The 16,172-nt window shown below is 37.7% G+C and overlaps 1 protein-coding gene across 4 annotated transcripts in view; it reads left to right on the top strand.

Annotated features, from left to right (window-relative positions):
- Positions 1 to 11,056, top strand: part of itpr2 (inositol 1,4,5-trisphosphate receptor, type 2) — a 72,295-nt gene extending 61,239 nt beyond the window's left edge. For all 4 annotated transcript variants that reach the window (XM_077568113.1, XM_077568110.1, XM_077568112.1 and 1 more), the window contains 5 exons: positions 230 to 345; positions 434 to 599; positions 684 to 844; positions 7,747 to 7,908; positions 10,140 to 11,056. In XM_077568113.1, the coding sequence (XP_077424239.1) occupies positions 230 to 345; positions 434 to 599; positions 684 to 844; positions 7,747 to 7,908; positions 10,140 to 10,223 (689 nt within the window). In that variant the 3' untranslated portion in view covers positions 10,224 to 11,056. The remainder of the gene's footprint in view (positions 1 to 229; positions 346 to 433; positions 600 to 683; positions 845 to 7,746; positions 7,909 to 10,139) is intronic.
- Positions 11,057 to 16,172: the final 5,116 nt, after the last annotated feature.

Below are 16,172 nucleotides of genomic sequence, written 5' to 3'. Positions count from 1 at the left end.
AATAATACTGATGAATTTAACCTAATCCCGCCTCATGTACTGCGGGGCCGATGGGTGTGAATTTACTTGGTTGCTTAATTTCCCAGTTGGTATAGAGTGCAAGCATTTTTTTTTCCAAGATAGGATCTTTTTACCTTTTTGTTCTTTTACATGAATAACATATAACAATTGTTCTCCTCTGTTTTCTTTCTGTCATACTCACTGCTTACGCACTTGTTTTTGGATGAAGACGAAGGAATTGAGAGGGTGTGCGACACCCTGCTTATGTGCATTATCACCGTGTTGAACCAAGGGCTACGGAATGGTGGTGGTGTTGGCGATATCCTGAGAAGACCCTCCAAAGAGGTCAGATAAGGACAGATTTGTAATGTACATAGATGACATTTGTGTTTCATTGGCTAATTTGCATTTTCTCTATATTTTGCCTAAACAGGAACCGCTTTTCGCGGCCCGCGTGGTTTATGACCTGCTGTTCTTCTTTGTTGTAATCATCATTGTTCTCAACCTCATCTTTGGCGTAATCATTGACACCTTTGCCGATTTAAGGAGTGAGAAACAAAGGAAGGAGGAGATCCTGAAAACCACCTGTTTCATCTGTGGTGTGTACGAACGAGTCCATAAATCCTACCTAATTTTGCAAAGTTTGTAAGAAATTGTATAAATGATGAGACAATACCTTTCAGGTTTGGAAAGGGACAAATTTGACAACAAGACGGTGTCCTTTGAAGAGCACATCATGTCTGAGCACAATATGTGGCATTACTTGTACTTCTTGGTTCTGGTGAGAGTGAAGGATCCCACCGAATACACCGGTCCAGAAAGCTATGTTGCCCAGATGATAGCGGTCAGTATTATATGCACACACACAAACCATTCTAACCAATTTCCAATGCAGTATTTGCTCGAACAATGGCGTAATGTGTTTATGACCTTGCAAATGGATACCGTGAGAGTGGGTTACAATACAATGGAACCAGATCTAACTTATTGTCATTGTACATGTTACAAGTACAGAGCAACAAATTTCACTTAACGTAAAATTACATTTTCCATATAAAAGATCCAAAATCATCCCATTGTACTATATACAGAATCATTAAAAAATAAAACATTTACCGGTAGCTAAATGTTATGGAAAAAGGCGTACTTACATTTCAACCTAATATTTAATGTCCAATGTTACAAATTTCTGTAATTAAGTGCCTAATTTCCAGCAATTGGTCATGTGTAGACAGTCAGCAAACCAAGCTAAAAACAGCAACAATTGTTCATGCTATCCATGACTGAACACGCAGCCAGCGGTGAGGCCAACTTCAAAATAAAATATTTCCAAATGCTTTTATGCTGACATTCGTCCCTTGGATGATTTTATTTTGAAGTTGTTCCTGGCAGCGTGTTGCAGCGTGACCGCTGACTCTTGTTGCTGTGTTTTCCAAAACGTTTGCCACGGATGTCTACAGCACAATGTAGTCCTGAAATCAAGTTTAATTGCTAATTAAGACCGTTAAAAAAACCTACCTAATTACGCTGACATGGTATTATATGGCGCCTGTTGCCAGCATTCAGTGCCGACTCTAGGGTTAGCATCTCCAGCGTTAGCCGCTATTTGCTAGCTAGCCTGCAGCAAGCAAAACGACGAGAGCCATCAGATTACTTTGCACACATTGATGCTGACATGATGACGCAGGCTGATCACTTTTTAACAAACCAGGCTCTCTCAAATGTGCTGTTTAAGCCAGCAAACTCGCTACATATGTCACTTTGTTTCATCAATCAAAATCTATGGGGAGAGATTTCATTTGATTCCATTTCATTTATTTATTTACGTAATTCGTAAAAGTGACATTATGTAATCTTTAGCCCCATGGTGGTGTAGGACCCAATGGGTAGAAATCGTTTACCTTCCACAGCTGGGGCCTATTGTTGCTGGGTCCCATGATTTGGGCTCCGGTCGCTTGTCACCTTCTGCTTTGCTCTCGCAAGCTTTTATTAGCTTCTCCCGCTAGCCACTCTTGTTAGCTACTTCAGCCTATGGCTCCGACTAACTCCTGCTAGCCGCTCTTGTTAGCTGCGCTCCGGCTAAATGCGGCTCACTGCCGTGATGTGCGTGCTTCAAAATGCACACATTTCGGCTGCATTGTATGATATAGCGACATCTAGTGGTCAACTATTACACACTGTCACTTTAAAGACAAAGAATGAGCAGAAAGAATTACATCTTGTAATAGCTGCCCCTAATCAACACAAAATGAATAGCAACTACAGTGAAGGCAGAAAAATTTTATGATTAAATATAATAATTTCTTACTGCATATCAATATCATATATATATATATTTTTGTAATTGTGCTTTAATATATTTCTTAAAAGTATAAGTGAACAGATTATATAGGGAGATTTATCTATATTCTACAATCTCAGTGGGAAAAAATAAATAAATAAATAACCATGAGCAGTAAACGACAAACTCGTTTCCATTTTATTACAGAATAAACGACAAACATTTTTTCATATCCCCAAATACTTTATCAATCAATTGTCAAAAATAGCAATCTCTTTGAATGTAGAGCCAATTCAAAGAAATGGATGTCATTTGCGGCGCTTGAAAAAAAGTTATCTATATACATACATATTATACACAGGATTTTACAGTAAGTTACAACCTGCCCAAGAGACAAAAAAACAATGACCAACAGAGGGTGACAGAAAAAAACATTTCTCAGTGAAAAAGAAAAACCTAAGGAAGTGGGAGGGGCTAAAAACAGCCCCAGACTATATTCTATTAAAAAAAAAAAAACCTCATCAAACAGCCACATGAATACCATACACAACAAGCAACGACTCGATTGTTTTTGGCATGACTACGCAAAACTACACAAAGCTTGGTAGGGGGTGTCAAAGCCCATTGGTAGATATCCAGATAAAATGCAGTCAAATTAAAAAAAATAATAGATTTGTTTTGCAGTCACTCCCATCCATATCCACTGCTAATTAATGTCTTACGTCATTCTCAATGAACCAGAAAGATAAGATGCTAACTACAGACAGTCTTTCACTTTTCGTCTATTTTCATTCTTTTGCCTTTGCCTCATGTATCACCTTCGCTAGTGAGAGGTCATGTACAGTATAGTAATGCGTCGTAGACATGTTTGCCTCCACTGCACAGCCACAATCAAACAGAGACTGAGCCTCCAGGCCTGTGCCAAGCATCATTTCCTTCTGCTTTTACATGACTGGAGAGAGACGTGGTTTCATTGCTAAGGTAGTCTGCCCTCAGGAATAGGGTGTAGTTAAATAGTAATTAAAGCCAGTCCAGCTCTATTAGCATCAGTGCACCAACTTGCAACACGGACACAGACCAGAACGTGAAGGAGGTAATGGCAGCAGTGTATAGTGCATGTGTGTGTGTGTATGCTTGTGTTTGTGTGTTAAGGGGCAGGAGCGACTGGCCCAGCAGGTACTGCATCAGCCGAGTTACATAACCCATCTCAAGTGGCCCGCTAATAGCTCAGCCTGCCTGGCACGTGCTCTCCTGTCCCTTTCACTCACGCACACACACAAAACACACTGTCATATTTATTATAAGCCTTTCATTTACCCTACAACACACACAAACACACACAGTAAATTAAAAAAAACAACAGAGGTGACGGCATAGTAAAAAAAAAAAAAAAACCTGCGCAAAGCAGAGGTCCAGTTTTGCTTTGTAGGATCAAATCTATTCAGCTTTACATAACAAATTTCAGATTAGTATCTGTGTGTGCGTGAGCGGGGAGAGATTAACGGAGAAAATTGACACTATCATCAAATTAAGTGTGAGTTTGAGGCGACATTGTCGCCATCATTCAACACACGGAGCTTTGTGTGTCCATGTTCGCGCACTAAACAGCTGAGATTGTGTTGTTATGGTTTAAATATAATCACAATTGGCTTTCTCACTCAGGAATCCTGGTATTTTATTGACTTATCCATCTACTTAAGTAGCTTTTACGCTCAAAATCCAGCACCATTTTAACTCATTACTTTTATTTGTTCATTTTAACTATTTCTATTAGTTTAGCATTTTTCCCACTTTTGTTAACAAGAGTATGAAAACCTAGAATGTTTTTATTGTATTAGAACAGATATAAAATTTGTGATTAATCGTGAGGTAACTAAAGTCATGCGATTAATTACGATAAAAAAATGTTAATCGCCTGACACCCCTAATTTTTAATAATCTTTTCTTAAAAAAAAAAAAAAAGATTAAAATTATTTTATTTTATTTAAAAAGAAAATTTGTAATCGTAATTAATTGCATGACTTCACTAGTTAACTCACGATTAATCACAAATTTTATATCTGCTCTAAATGTACCAAAAAATTATAGGTTTTCATACTCTTGTTAACAAAAGCGGAAAAAAAATGTTAAACTAATAGAAATATTTCAAATTAATCAATGGCAGTGAATGAGTTAATATTACATTTGTGGAACATGAGTTAGGAAGCAAAATCGAGTCATTTTTATCCATCTCGGGGGTTGGCCATTTTGCCACTTGCTGTCGACTGAAGATGACATCAATGTTGCTCAGGTCTCAGGTAACAACCAATCACAGCTCAGCTTCAGAAAACAGGTGAGCTGTGATTGGTCATTGCCGACACAATATTTACCAGAATACCATATTTAGACTAGTGGGGCTGCATAGAGCATATTATTGTAAAAAAAAAAAAAAATGGGGTTGACTTCCCCTTTAACTTCATATGTTCAAGAAAATGTCTTTTTATTTTATTTTTTTTACTAAAAAGATTGCAAAAATTGGTGGATTGAATTTGTGGATTTGATGAGCAAAACGAATGCTGTGACTGTTTGGACCCGAAGCTCGTGAGTGGTCAAATTTTTCTTGGCTTTACCGCATGTGCAGTACAGTGCGTACACTTGATGGGATGGCGCCTGCAGCAACCATGAGAAGCACATGGAAATATAGAAATGCATGCTCATTTAGGTGTTAAAATTGATCAGTGGAACAACAGTCAAGTCATTCAGGCAAAACAGCACAAAGTCGACCTGAAAAGCAAAAATACCGATACAGATCGCTGACAGTCATGCTTCAGTATCTAGTAATTAGACCAACAGTAGGAACCTTGAAAAAAAAAAAAAAAGGAACCTTGTTTCAACAGAAAATGGCTTTCTTATTCTTTGTACATGCCTTTTTAAAGTAACAAGCAAAGAAACCCTCTCGGAATTAGCGGTTTTCTGCAGCGGCAATTTTCATCCTACAGTACTTTTAAGAATCGGGTATGGTGGTTTTGGACTATGGCAAGAGATAAGAGCAAGAAAGTTCAAATCTTTTTGAGCGTATACTAGCGCAGCCCATGCACAGCATAATATCAAACAAAAATAAGCAAATACTATTGTGTATTGTTTGGAACAAGACAATATTGGACGTTTGTCCCATCTGAGTCATATTATTGTTGGCATGTATAAAATATCTAAGCTTGTCGCAAGGCCACAGATGGGCACGTACTCGAGTACCTGTAGTTTTTTTCAGTACTGAGTATTTATTTTTTTAGACTACATTTTATTTTTATCCGTTACATTTTAACATGAGTATTTGTACTTTTTACTCAATAGATTTTCAAAGCAAGGTCGTTACTTTTGTTTTTAAATGCATGAAAACGATTAAAATACTTGACCTGGAAGAAAAAGTAGCCATCAATCTATCTTGTAAGGAAACATCCGGTAAAAATACTTTTTACTTCTACTCATCAAATACATTACAGAGTCTGTACTTTTTTTTTTAACTTAAGTCATTATTTGAGTGAGTACTTTTACTTTGACCAAAGTTGGTTTTTTTACACAAGTAATTGTACTTTTACTCAAGTAGAGAATGTCAGTACTTTTCCCATCTTTGGTCGTAACATAATATTGAAACACATTACCCATGAGGGAGGGGGGGGGGGGTGGAATGAGGAAGAGCCAGCCACAGCATACCGCGCCACCGGTGGAACGGTTTTGGAAAACCGTCCCACACCGTTTGGTTTGAATGTTTCGGTTTGGTTCCGTTCGTTCCCTTTAGTAATCTAAATAAGGAAGAACAGATTCTATTTTATGATGATGCAGACAGCAGAGTAAAACATGACAAAAAAGGCAAAATATTTTTTTTGTCAACCTAGTCTGCGGTGCAAAAAAATGTTGCAGGCTGCTGATCTCTGTTGTCCCAACTGACTTTTTCATTGATAGACCTCCAAACATTCACTTAGCCGTAACCACAGTATTCAGATGAAATTACTTTTTATTAGATTTATTACATAAAGAATAAAAAAATAAAAAATAGCATGCTCTCCTTTAAAGCGTATGTGTAACCAGAAATATATTCTTATATAAGAGAAGGTGGAAGAATACCTCACTCCTCCTACAGAACGCGCCGTGGCGGTGCCAGTCACATCCCACTCGCGCCACCCTTTAAGTCGTCTTATCAGAAGGGGCCAAGAAATATTACACAAGATCAGCTGATGACAATTTGTCTGCGTGATGCAATGTCTCTCACCCACTACACGTTCATGCAGATGCACACACGCACACTTTGTATCACAGGTCCAAGTACGTTACGTAATGCCAGCGGTTTGCTTTATTTTCTTCAGTGACATTTTACGTTGTAAGAAAAAGGTCAAAGATGAGCGTGAGGGGTTTTTTTTTTTTTTGTTGCTCAAGAGCCATATTAGTTTTTTTTTTAACTGATAATTGATAATGAATTAATTTTTAATTGTTTAAATTTAATTGTAAAAATATCCAAAAATGTAATTAAACATTTAAATCATCTTTATTTTACCATTTATATATTATTTAATGTAATATATTAACCCATTTTCACATTATGTAAATGAATAATAACTAATACTTTTGAATAAAACAATTTTGAAAAATGAGCTAAATTAAGGCAACAAATATGACAGGACTCTTGTAATAGAATGTTTGAATGTAAATGCTCACCGGGCAGATTAAAAAAAATAAATAAATAAATTGAATCTCACTATTTGTGGTTTTACTTCACCCAAATTTTTTTTAAATATTGAACTACTCAAAAATAGAGATTATATCATGGACAAAAAAAACAAACAATAAAACCATAATGAACATTTGTTATTTGCTGTCCAATTGGGGGGGAATAATTTTTTTATACCGCCTGCCCTCATTATTGCTGCCCCAATGGCAATTTTTTTATTTTTTTTGGGCAGTTTTTCTGAACAATCAAATACCTTTTATGTTTCGGTAACAAAGAAAACACTCAATAATACAATAATAATATATACAATAATGTGTGTCTCTCAGCCGTCACACTCAGATGTCATTTTCTACTTGCACAAATGTCTCTTTCACATGTCAGATGACACACTCACAAACAATAACACTACAATCCAATTTGGGCTCTTGCCGTTTATTAGTCCTAATGAATGTACGACCACGATTGAGCGCCGCCGCGAGACGGAAACGCGATCACGCTCGGGCGCAAAGCAAAAGATTGTGTTCTGAGAGGATGATTTTGATTCAAATTTGATGTCAGTTACAAACACCTCCATGTTTACTCTTCCCCTGCAGTCTGGCCTAAAGTGCAGTAACACTCCCTGAATCACACCCCGCTTGAGGCCAACTGTGCCAAAATTGCCGCTGCTGTCTCCTTGACATTCTGACTCAGCTCCATTGTGACCGTTATTCACTTCATCCTTCTCCCAGTTTCTCTCACACCCTATCGCCCCTTCATCTCTCAGGAAAAGAACTTGGAGTGGTTCCCCCGAATGAGAGCCATGTCTCTGGTGAGCAACGAGGGGGATAACGAGCAGAATGAGATGCGATCGCTGCAGGAGAAGCTGGGGAGCACCGTCACGCTGGTAGCGCAGCTCTCCGCCCAGCTGTTTGAGCTCAAGGAGCAGGTAAAGAGCCATTTTCATACTCTTATTATTGTACACCACCATGTTAACTTGAGCCTCTTTTGACCTTAAAACATTAGTGGGGCCAAGAGGTCACAGGAAATGGGGGATCTGTACGTAATCCTCTTTTAAACAACTTGTTGTCTTTTAGGGACCTTAACTCATTCACTGCCATTGACGGTTAAAGACGTAAAAAAAATTATTTGAACTATTTCTATTAGTTTAACATTTTTTCCCCACTTTTGTTTAAAAAAGTAAGGAAAAATAGAAGTTTTTTTTTTGTATTAGAACAGATATCAAATTTTTGTCCAAAATTAATTTGAACTATTTTTATGAGTTTATCATTTCCCCCCCCCCCCCATTTTTGTTAACAAGAGTATGAAAACCTAGAATTTTTAGAATATAATTTTTTTGTACATTTCGAACAGATATAAAATTTGTGATTAATCGTGGGTTAACTAGTGAAGTCATGTGATTATTACATTTAAAAATTATCGCCCGACACCCCAAATTTTTAATAATCTTTTCTTTAAAAAAAAAAAATAAAAAATTTAATGCTTTTTTTTTAAAAGAAAAGCTTATTAAAAATTAGGGGCATCAGGCGATTACAATTTGTAGTCGTAATTAATCGCATGACTTCACTACTTAACTCACGATTAATCACAAATTTTATATCTGTTCTAAATGTACAAAAAAATTATATTCTAAAAATTCTAGGTTTTCATACTCTCAAACTCATAAAAATAGTTCAAATTAATTTTGGACGTCGATAGCTGTCAATTGCAGTGAATGAGTTAATGGAGATCTATTATACATAAAGTGTCTTAATTACACTTACACCAGATTGCCTTATACTACAATGTGAGTACATCTAATAATTACTATTTTTGCAGATTTTGAATGATATGCAGCACAAACATATCCCTCAATAATATTGTTAAATTTTGAGTCATTTGTTTTTTGTGAAGAAATGTGCAAATTGACTTCTTGCACTTAATGCTTGTTTGCTGTTCAGCAGTTTTTGTGTCATCCTTGAATAGTCATTTTTTATACAAGACAACCCTTTGCGCTCAGGGTGAATAAAATTAAAAAAAATTGCAGTATGTGGTTATTTTGTTGTTTGCGTCAAACCCTGTTAAGATAGTGGATCTTTTATGCATGCAGAAATGTATTATGAAAAATGATCAACATTAAGAGCACGTATTTTGTCCAAGTGGCGTTTTTGTTTTGTGTGTTTTTTATGTGTAGCACTAATGAAATATGGTTAAGTTAATTAACTCATTCACTGCCATTGACAGCAATAGAAGTCAAAAATTTATTTGAACTATTTCTATTAGCTTAGCATTTTTTCCATGTTTGTTAACAAGAGTATGAAAGCCTAGAATTTTTTGGGTGCATTTAGAACAGATATAAAATTTGTGATTAATCATGAGTTAACTAGTGAAGTCATACGATTAATTATAATTACAAATTGTAATCACCTGATGCCCCTAATTTTTAATAATCTTTTCTTTTTTTTTCTTTTTTTATCATCTTTTTTTTTTTTTTAAAGAAAAGATTATTACAAAATTAGGGGCGTCCGGCGATTGCAATTTTTAATTGTAATTAATCGCATGACTTCACTCGTTAACTCACGATTAATCGTAAATGTTATATCTGTTCTAATACAATAAAAAAAATTCTAGTTATACATACTCTTGTTAACAAAAGTGGGGAAAAATGTTAGACTAATAGAAATAGTTCAAATTAATTTTTGACGTCAATAGCCGTCGATGGCAGTGAATGAGTTAAGTTGCCCATCCCTGCTCTACAATTTTGTTATATGTGCCCAAACAATGACAACAAAGGCTTTCTATTTGCTATTTATTGAATGTGGGTATGCCGCTCCCGTCATTACGCACACCACCAGTGAGTGGATGGCATGCCCCTCCCACTTAATGCTGACAAGGAACACAAATATAAGGTCAACTTCTCTACACGGCTTTCGGACCTATGACCGGTTAAAAGTCAGTCCGGGGCCATGCGGATGACTACGCTGCCTCCTCGGCATGTGATCCCGGTCACGGACTTGTCCTTGTTCCTCTTGCGACAGATGTGTCAACCTCACGCTCACCGGGGGCGATTGACGCTTCCAATGAACAAAAACAACAACAGCAAGGCGGTCAGATCGAGCAGCTGATGCCCGTGTGAATGGCGTCCTCTCTGACCACCGCGTGCTTGTGTGTCCTCCACAGATGACCGAGCAGAGGAAGCACAAGCAGAGGCAAGGATTATTGAGTCCTGTGCAGACAAACAACCATCACGTCTCTAAACACTGAGGGTCTCACAACCCTAACTAACCCTGGGGCAACAATACAAATGCATATGTGCACACCTAGAGTTACTTCAACAGTGGCTGACAGATGATTAGTCACAAAGTGCCTTTTTTTTTGCATGACAGCGTTGCCGTTTATGGGCCACATCTTCACCTATGTGCCGTTAAGAGGTTTGCCTGCACACTTGCATGCAGAGTGGGTCAGCTCTGGGAATGATTGAGTGGACTTGGCACGCATCTGCCAGTGTGTGTGGTGTTGGTGTGCCCAATAGAGGGTGAAGGAAGGGAATTGTCGTGGTAAGATGAGGTGTTTGCTGTCTCAGCCCAAATGCCTTCGTTTTCTTCACGTCGTCAAATCAGAAAGTGGACTACTGGTACCGAGATTTGTTCTTAGCTGGAGCTAGGAGGATTCCTCATTCCTTTTAGATTTCTGCTAAGAACTTTTTTTTATAACTGGAGGAATATGTTTGTTTGTTTGTTTTACATTTTTGGAATCATTGCTGCCTTACTCATGTTTTAAAACTGGATTACGGTTTGTTTAAAAAGCACTTTTTCCATATGAAAAGGAGAAAACCTTGCCAGTTTGGAGGATTGCCTTCGGTTATGATGCATTCACTGCACCGCATCTTTTTCTTTCTTTTTTTTTAATTCAGATTTACACAGAGTAATAATTGAATGTGAATAAAATTGATAGTTATTACTTGAAAATTAAAATGTTACATTGGCATAACTGGAGACAATAAGGAGATTAATTTTGAATGGGATGTCAGATACAGTAAGTGGTAACTCTTTCTTTTAAACCTTGTCTGTTTAAATAAAGTGAATTTATAAATGTGATGAAGACTTTTTCTCCACTTTGTTTGCGAAACAACTCTTTTTACCGTGAACATAACGCGGCCTTCTTCATTCAGGCATTGCTGTATTTAAACTCTGACATTTGCTTACTTCTCTAATATTAGAAATGAAACTCATGTTGTTGTTATGTGAGCGGTTTCATTCATGTTGCCAATTGGCACGCAAGAACTCTACATCAGATTAAACTTTTGGAGTCACTTGCCAGGCGTGTTTAAATGTAAAAAGTAATTAAACGCATTAAAGTAACTTTTTGTCACCCTGCGATTGACTGGTGACCGTTCAATACAACCATTTTCTTTATATTAATATTTTGGATGCAGTATTAAACACGGTATTGTAATTGAGATTACGTTTGTGGAATATGAATACAGTAAAGCAGAAATCCATCTCAGGGGGCGGCCATTTTGTCACACGTCAACAGAAAATGACTTCTCAGGACTCGGATAGCAACCAATCACAGCTCAGCTTGTGAACGTCACATGACCAAACACAGAAAACAGATGCGCTGTGATTGGTCATAACTGAACCCTGAACAACGGTGATGCCATTTTCAGTTGACAGCAAGTGGCAAAATGGCCGCCTCCTGAGATGGATAAAAGTGGGTGGAGTTTGTGCATTAAGTTGTTTTTGCACAGATTGGTGTCACGAGTCTGAAGAAACTGCAGCTTGTGATTAGCATTAGCATCCACAATATGATGCGACGCTAATACAAAGCTATTAATGCTTCACCGTCTTCACGTTTGTCCTTGTGTAACCCGCATGATTAATGCAGCCCACAAAGTCACCCAAGGTGTCCTGACGTTAGGGAACCCTCCCCCACCCTCCCATCCTGGCTTGCCTGTGCTGTTTACACCAGCAGGCCTGCGTCTGCTCCTGCTGCCCGTGACAGCCATTAAATTTAGCCCACGCAGAGACACTTTGCTTAGCAGCTGTTACTGCGTAGACAAGACGGATAAAGTGCAGTAATCATTGAATAGGGTGGCGTCAGGAAGAGAAAGCTAGGGAGGTGACGATCTGTCAAAGGCTCCATTCAGGATTACAAATCTCATACACACTACTGTTTTACTTCTTTTTTTTTTTTTTTTACTTTTGTTGTTGTTTTGCTTTTATAAACTAGGGAAATGCTGTCACGCACGTTTTTACATAATGTAAATACACGATTTAAATCCTAACATGCACTACTTTTTTTTTTTTCACTTCTTTCACGCACTACTGACTTTTTTTTTCATTTTTTCTTTTGCACCCACACTACTAAAATGCTCAAACACACCACTAAAACACTCACGCTATTGTAATTTTTTACTTTTCATACACTACTGAAATGTGCTCACGAGTGAAAACGCTCATTCACACTTTGGTTTGCTATGATGTGTCAGGTTGTTTTAGTAGCGTGGCATGTTTTCTGCATGACAGAATGTACGGTGTGGAAAGTCTTCAATAATTCCTGATCTATGGGGTAATTTGACAAAAGCATGTCAGCCACCTAATTGTTACAAACATGTACTCTTTCAACATTATGCTGATGTAGTCATATCATTTTAACTTTTAATATGTATTTTATACAAAAAAAAATTCTTTACATTTTTGCAAACAATAAATATTTCTTAATTTGACTGCCAAAAACGTTAAATAACGTTCAGTAAAATCCTATGGAGGAGTGCCAAAGACGTTAAAAGACGTTTGTTTCAAAACAGAGGTGGAACTAACCATTTTCTATTGTTGATTACTCAAAAATGGAATAAGGTAGAAACAAACTGTTTTTTTTCTGATGAAAGATGAGAGTCTAATCTTTCATTTGCTAGTATGTGTGTTTCCATAGTCCAAACACAACATTTTCTGTGGACCTTGAAAGATCCATAGTCCAAACACAACATTTTCTGTGGCCCTTGAAAGATCAGTCAAAATGCTTAAATCGGCTGGCACCCACGGCATCCCTTTTCTGAAAACGTCTGGCAGTAGTGGAAGTAAACCTTAAACATTTTTTGGACAATAATATGTTATATGTGACCTCACTAGTCTAAAAATGGCATTCTGATCAATATTACATTTGTGGGATGTGAGTTATGAAGCAAAATCCAGCCGTTTTTATCCATCTCAGTGGGCGGCCATTTTGCCCACTTGCTGTCGATTGAAGATGACATCACAGTTGCTCAGGGCTCAGGCAACCAATCACAACTGTTTTCTGAAGCTGAGCTGTGATTGGTTGTTACCTGAGCCCTGAGCAACATTGATGCCAATTTCAGTCAACAGCAAGTGGCAAAATGGCCGCCCCCTAAGATGAATAAAAACAGCTGGATTTTGCTGCTTAACTCATATTCCACTCACGCAATGTTAACCATAATAATATATTTAGACTAGTGGGGCTGCATAGAACATATTATTGTCAAAATAATTTGAGGGGGGTTGACTTTAAATTAATTTTTGGTATCTTGCATTGGCTTTTGTTAGACTGTGCAAATTTGTGTGTTAAGCTAAGTAAATATTTTATATTTGAGTGAGCCGTAGTCTAATTCTAATCATTTAACATGTATGTTTTTTGGCATGAGGGAGGATGCCATGTTAATGTTGTGGCCAGTGAATAATGTGGAAATTATACAACGTGGGCTGAAACAGGGTGCAACTCGAAACAGGAACATTAATGGCCAGCCATTTTCAGACCCTCCTTTACCCTACCATGTGGAAATAAATAAATAAATATATATATATATATATATATTAGTTGTTTTTTTTGTTGTTGTTTTTTTTTTAAAGACACATTTTGTGCAACCTAAGTGGTAATGTTTTCTGTTTTGAGAATCACAGTTGTATCACGGGTCACCAGAAGCAACATCCTGCAGTGTTTTTTTTGTCTTGAAAGATCAAGTGACCACACATTTGATTGTTAAGGAGGTCGGCGGAAGGTTCCTCCTTGGTGTCCTTTATAAATAAGCCTGCCCCCGTGATGACAGGCATGTGACTTGCTGTGTCTAAGCCTTTTGTCGTCACATGTGTCATGACCGCAAAACAACACAAGCACAAAGGTCCCAGCCTTTGAATCATCACCCATGATGCACATTTTTATTATTATTATAATGTCAACTATTCTCGTTGAGCATGATTTATAATGGACCTGTGTCAAGTAGTTGGCTGCCACCTCCCACCCGAGATAATTCATCAAGACTGATTTCCAATGCGCCAGTGCTGAGGTAAAGTGTGCTAAATGGTTAATTGCCATGACAGGGCGATCTTTGAGGAAACATTGCAGTTCATTAGCTATGTGAAGTCACACTTGTCAATTAACAGTTTCGATCACGGTCAAATACATGTGAGTTTAAACAGAGACGACATTGTCTCTTGCTGATGCCACACGTTAGTCATACGTTTGCTTTCGGGCATTGGAAGCAGCGCTGGTGTTGAAGAAAAACACGAGGCTGTTAAAAGACTTTGGTTAGCACGTAGCATGTATTTATTTGCACATATGTGCAACGGGTGCACGTAATCGCTACCGTGAAGTGCCGAGAGCACCGAATTAGCTTGAGGAAGAGACACAAGAAGAGGAAGCTCGTGCTTCACTTGAAAGTGGATGTTGTTGAACTAAAACCTTGTAGCAAGCAGTTAGTTACTCATTAGATAGGAATCTCGCTCATCTGTCTCTTTCTAGACTAGACTGTAGATCCGATCTGATCGGCTGGTTCGAGATTGGATGATATTTAGCGTTTTATACAACACCGGTGATTGGATGGAATGTCTTAATATGCCCGATTGATCAATAACATCATTGATTGGCCCCACGGATTAAGGCTTTGGGTTTTTGCTATTTACTATCCCCCTCAAATGGCGGCGGTCGACTAAATATAGATGTATCGAGCCATCTTCTGACTGAATCCTGTTCGGTTGTCGTTTTTTCAAACTTGTTGATCGCCGATGGTGATCGGCCGAAAAATCCACCCTCAGCAGCCCTGATGACCATTTTATTGAATATATTGTTAACGCCCTATGCATGGTGTGTAACCTTTAGCCAATATACTGGTTAACGTAAGCCTGTCAATTTATATCCTATACAGCAAATGACCTTTAATAATGCTATCATTATGTTACTATACATTCATTGGAATACATGTTAATAAAGTCTCCCAATAATTAAGATAAACATTAATACGCATCACTTTTATTTTCTAGTAATGCCTGCTAATGTTCACATTTTTAAATGATGGCTTCACCAACATTCCTACACAGAAAAAAGCCCAGTGCTGAATTGACTCCCACAGAGTTAATTTCAGAGTTAATTTTAAACTCTTTTTTTTTTTAGACTTTATATAGCGCCACACTCTCCAGAGTTCTCACTATTTCACAATGGGAGAGATGACATTTCTAACTCACTAAGTAGAGTTAAGTTAAGGCTAAGTAGACTAATAACTTTACTCAGACGCATCGGTTTCCTCTCTCTGTCAGTGTTAGTTTGAAACCTTAAGTTTACCCTGACGGAGATTTGAGCCCCAGAAAATCGTAAGTCAGCAGCACGACCCACCGAGCCATCCAGCCACCATGCCGTTAAGTCTTTGTAAACAACTTCAATGTGATCACAAGTCGATCAGTTATTCAACAAAACTGCCACGTCATCATTTCACTGCAAACAACTTTGCATTGAAGACCATTAACTAATTGAGACAAGTTGACCACAATCTCTTCTGTGAGTGTAAATGACTTCATGGGCCCAAACTCCTTTTGTTGAATGTCAGTCTTTCCCAGTGATAAACAAAGGAGCAAAGGAAGATGAGGAGAAAAATGGCGCTTATTTGTCTCTCTCAACTTGCAGGTGCAAAGGTGGAGTTAATCAAACGCTGTAGACTTAATCGGACTCTAGGTGATCAACTCTGTGAAATAACACCTACTCTGGACGTTTTACTCCGAAAATGTTAAAATGACACTTTGGGAGTTGAGATTAACCCCCACAAATTTAACTTTTACTGCAATTTTAACACTACCATTTTTGCTGTGGAATTTCCGATAGGAAATCACAATGTTCCATCACTGGTGGTCTATTTTTAGAACAGGCCTGCAACCTATTCATGTGATATATTTGGTCAGCAATAACATATATTATGTTATGTATATTATA

This window comes from Vanacampus margaritifer, chromosome 6, assembly GCF_051991255.1.
Source record: "Vanacampus margaritifer isolate UIUO_Vmar chromosome 6, RoL_Vmar_1.0, whole genome shotgun sequence".
Classification (NCBI taxonomy): Eukaryota; Metazoa; Chordata; class Actinopteri; order Syngnathiformes; family Syngnathidae; genus Vanacampus; species Vanacampus margaritifer.
The sequence above is the reverse complement of the archived record's forward strand: the minus strand, read 5'-3'. Positions and strand labels throughout refer to the sequence as shown.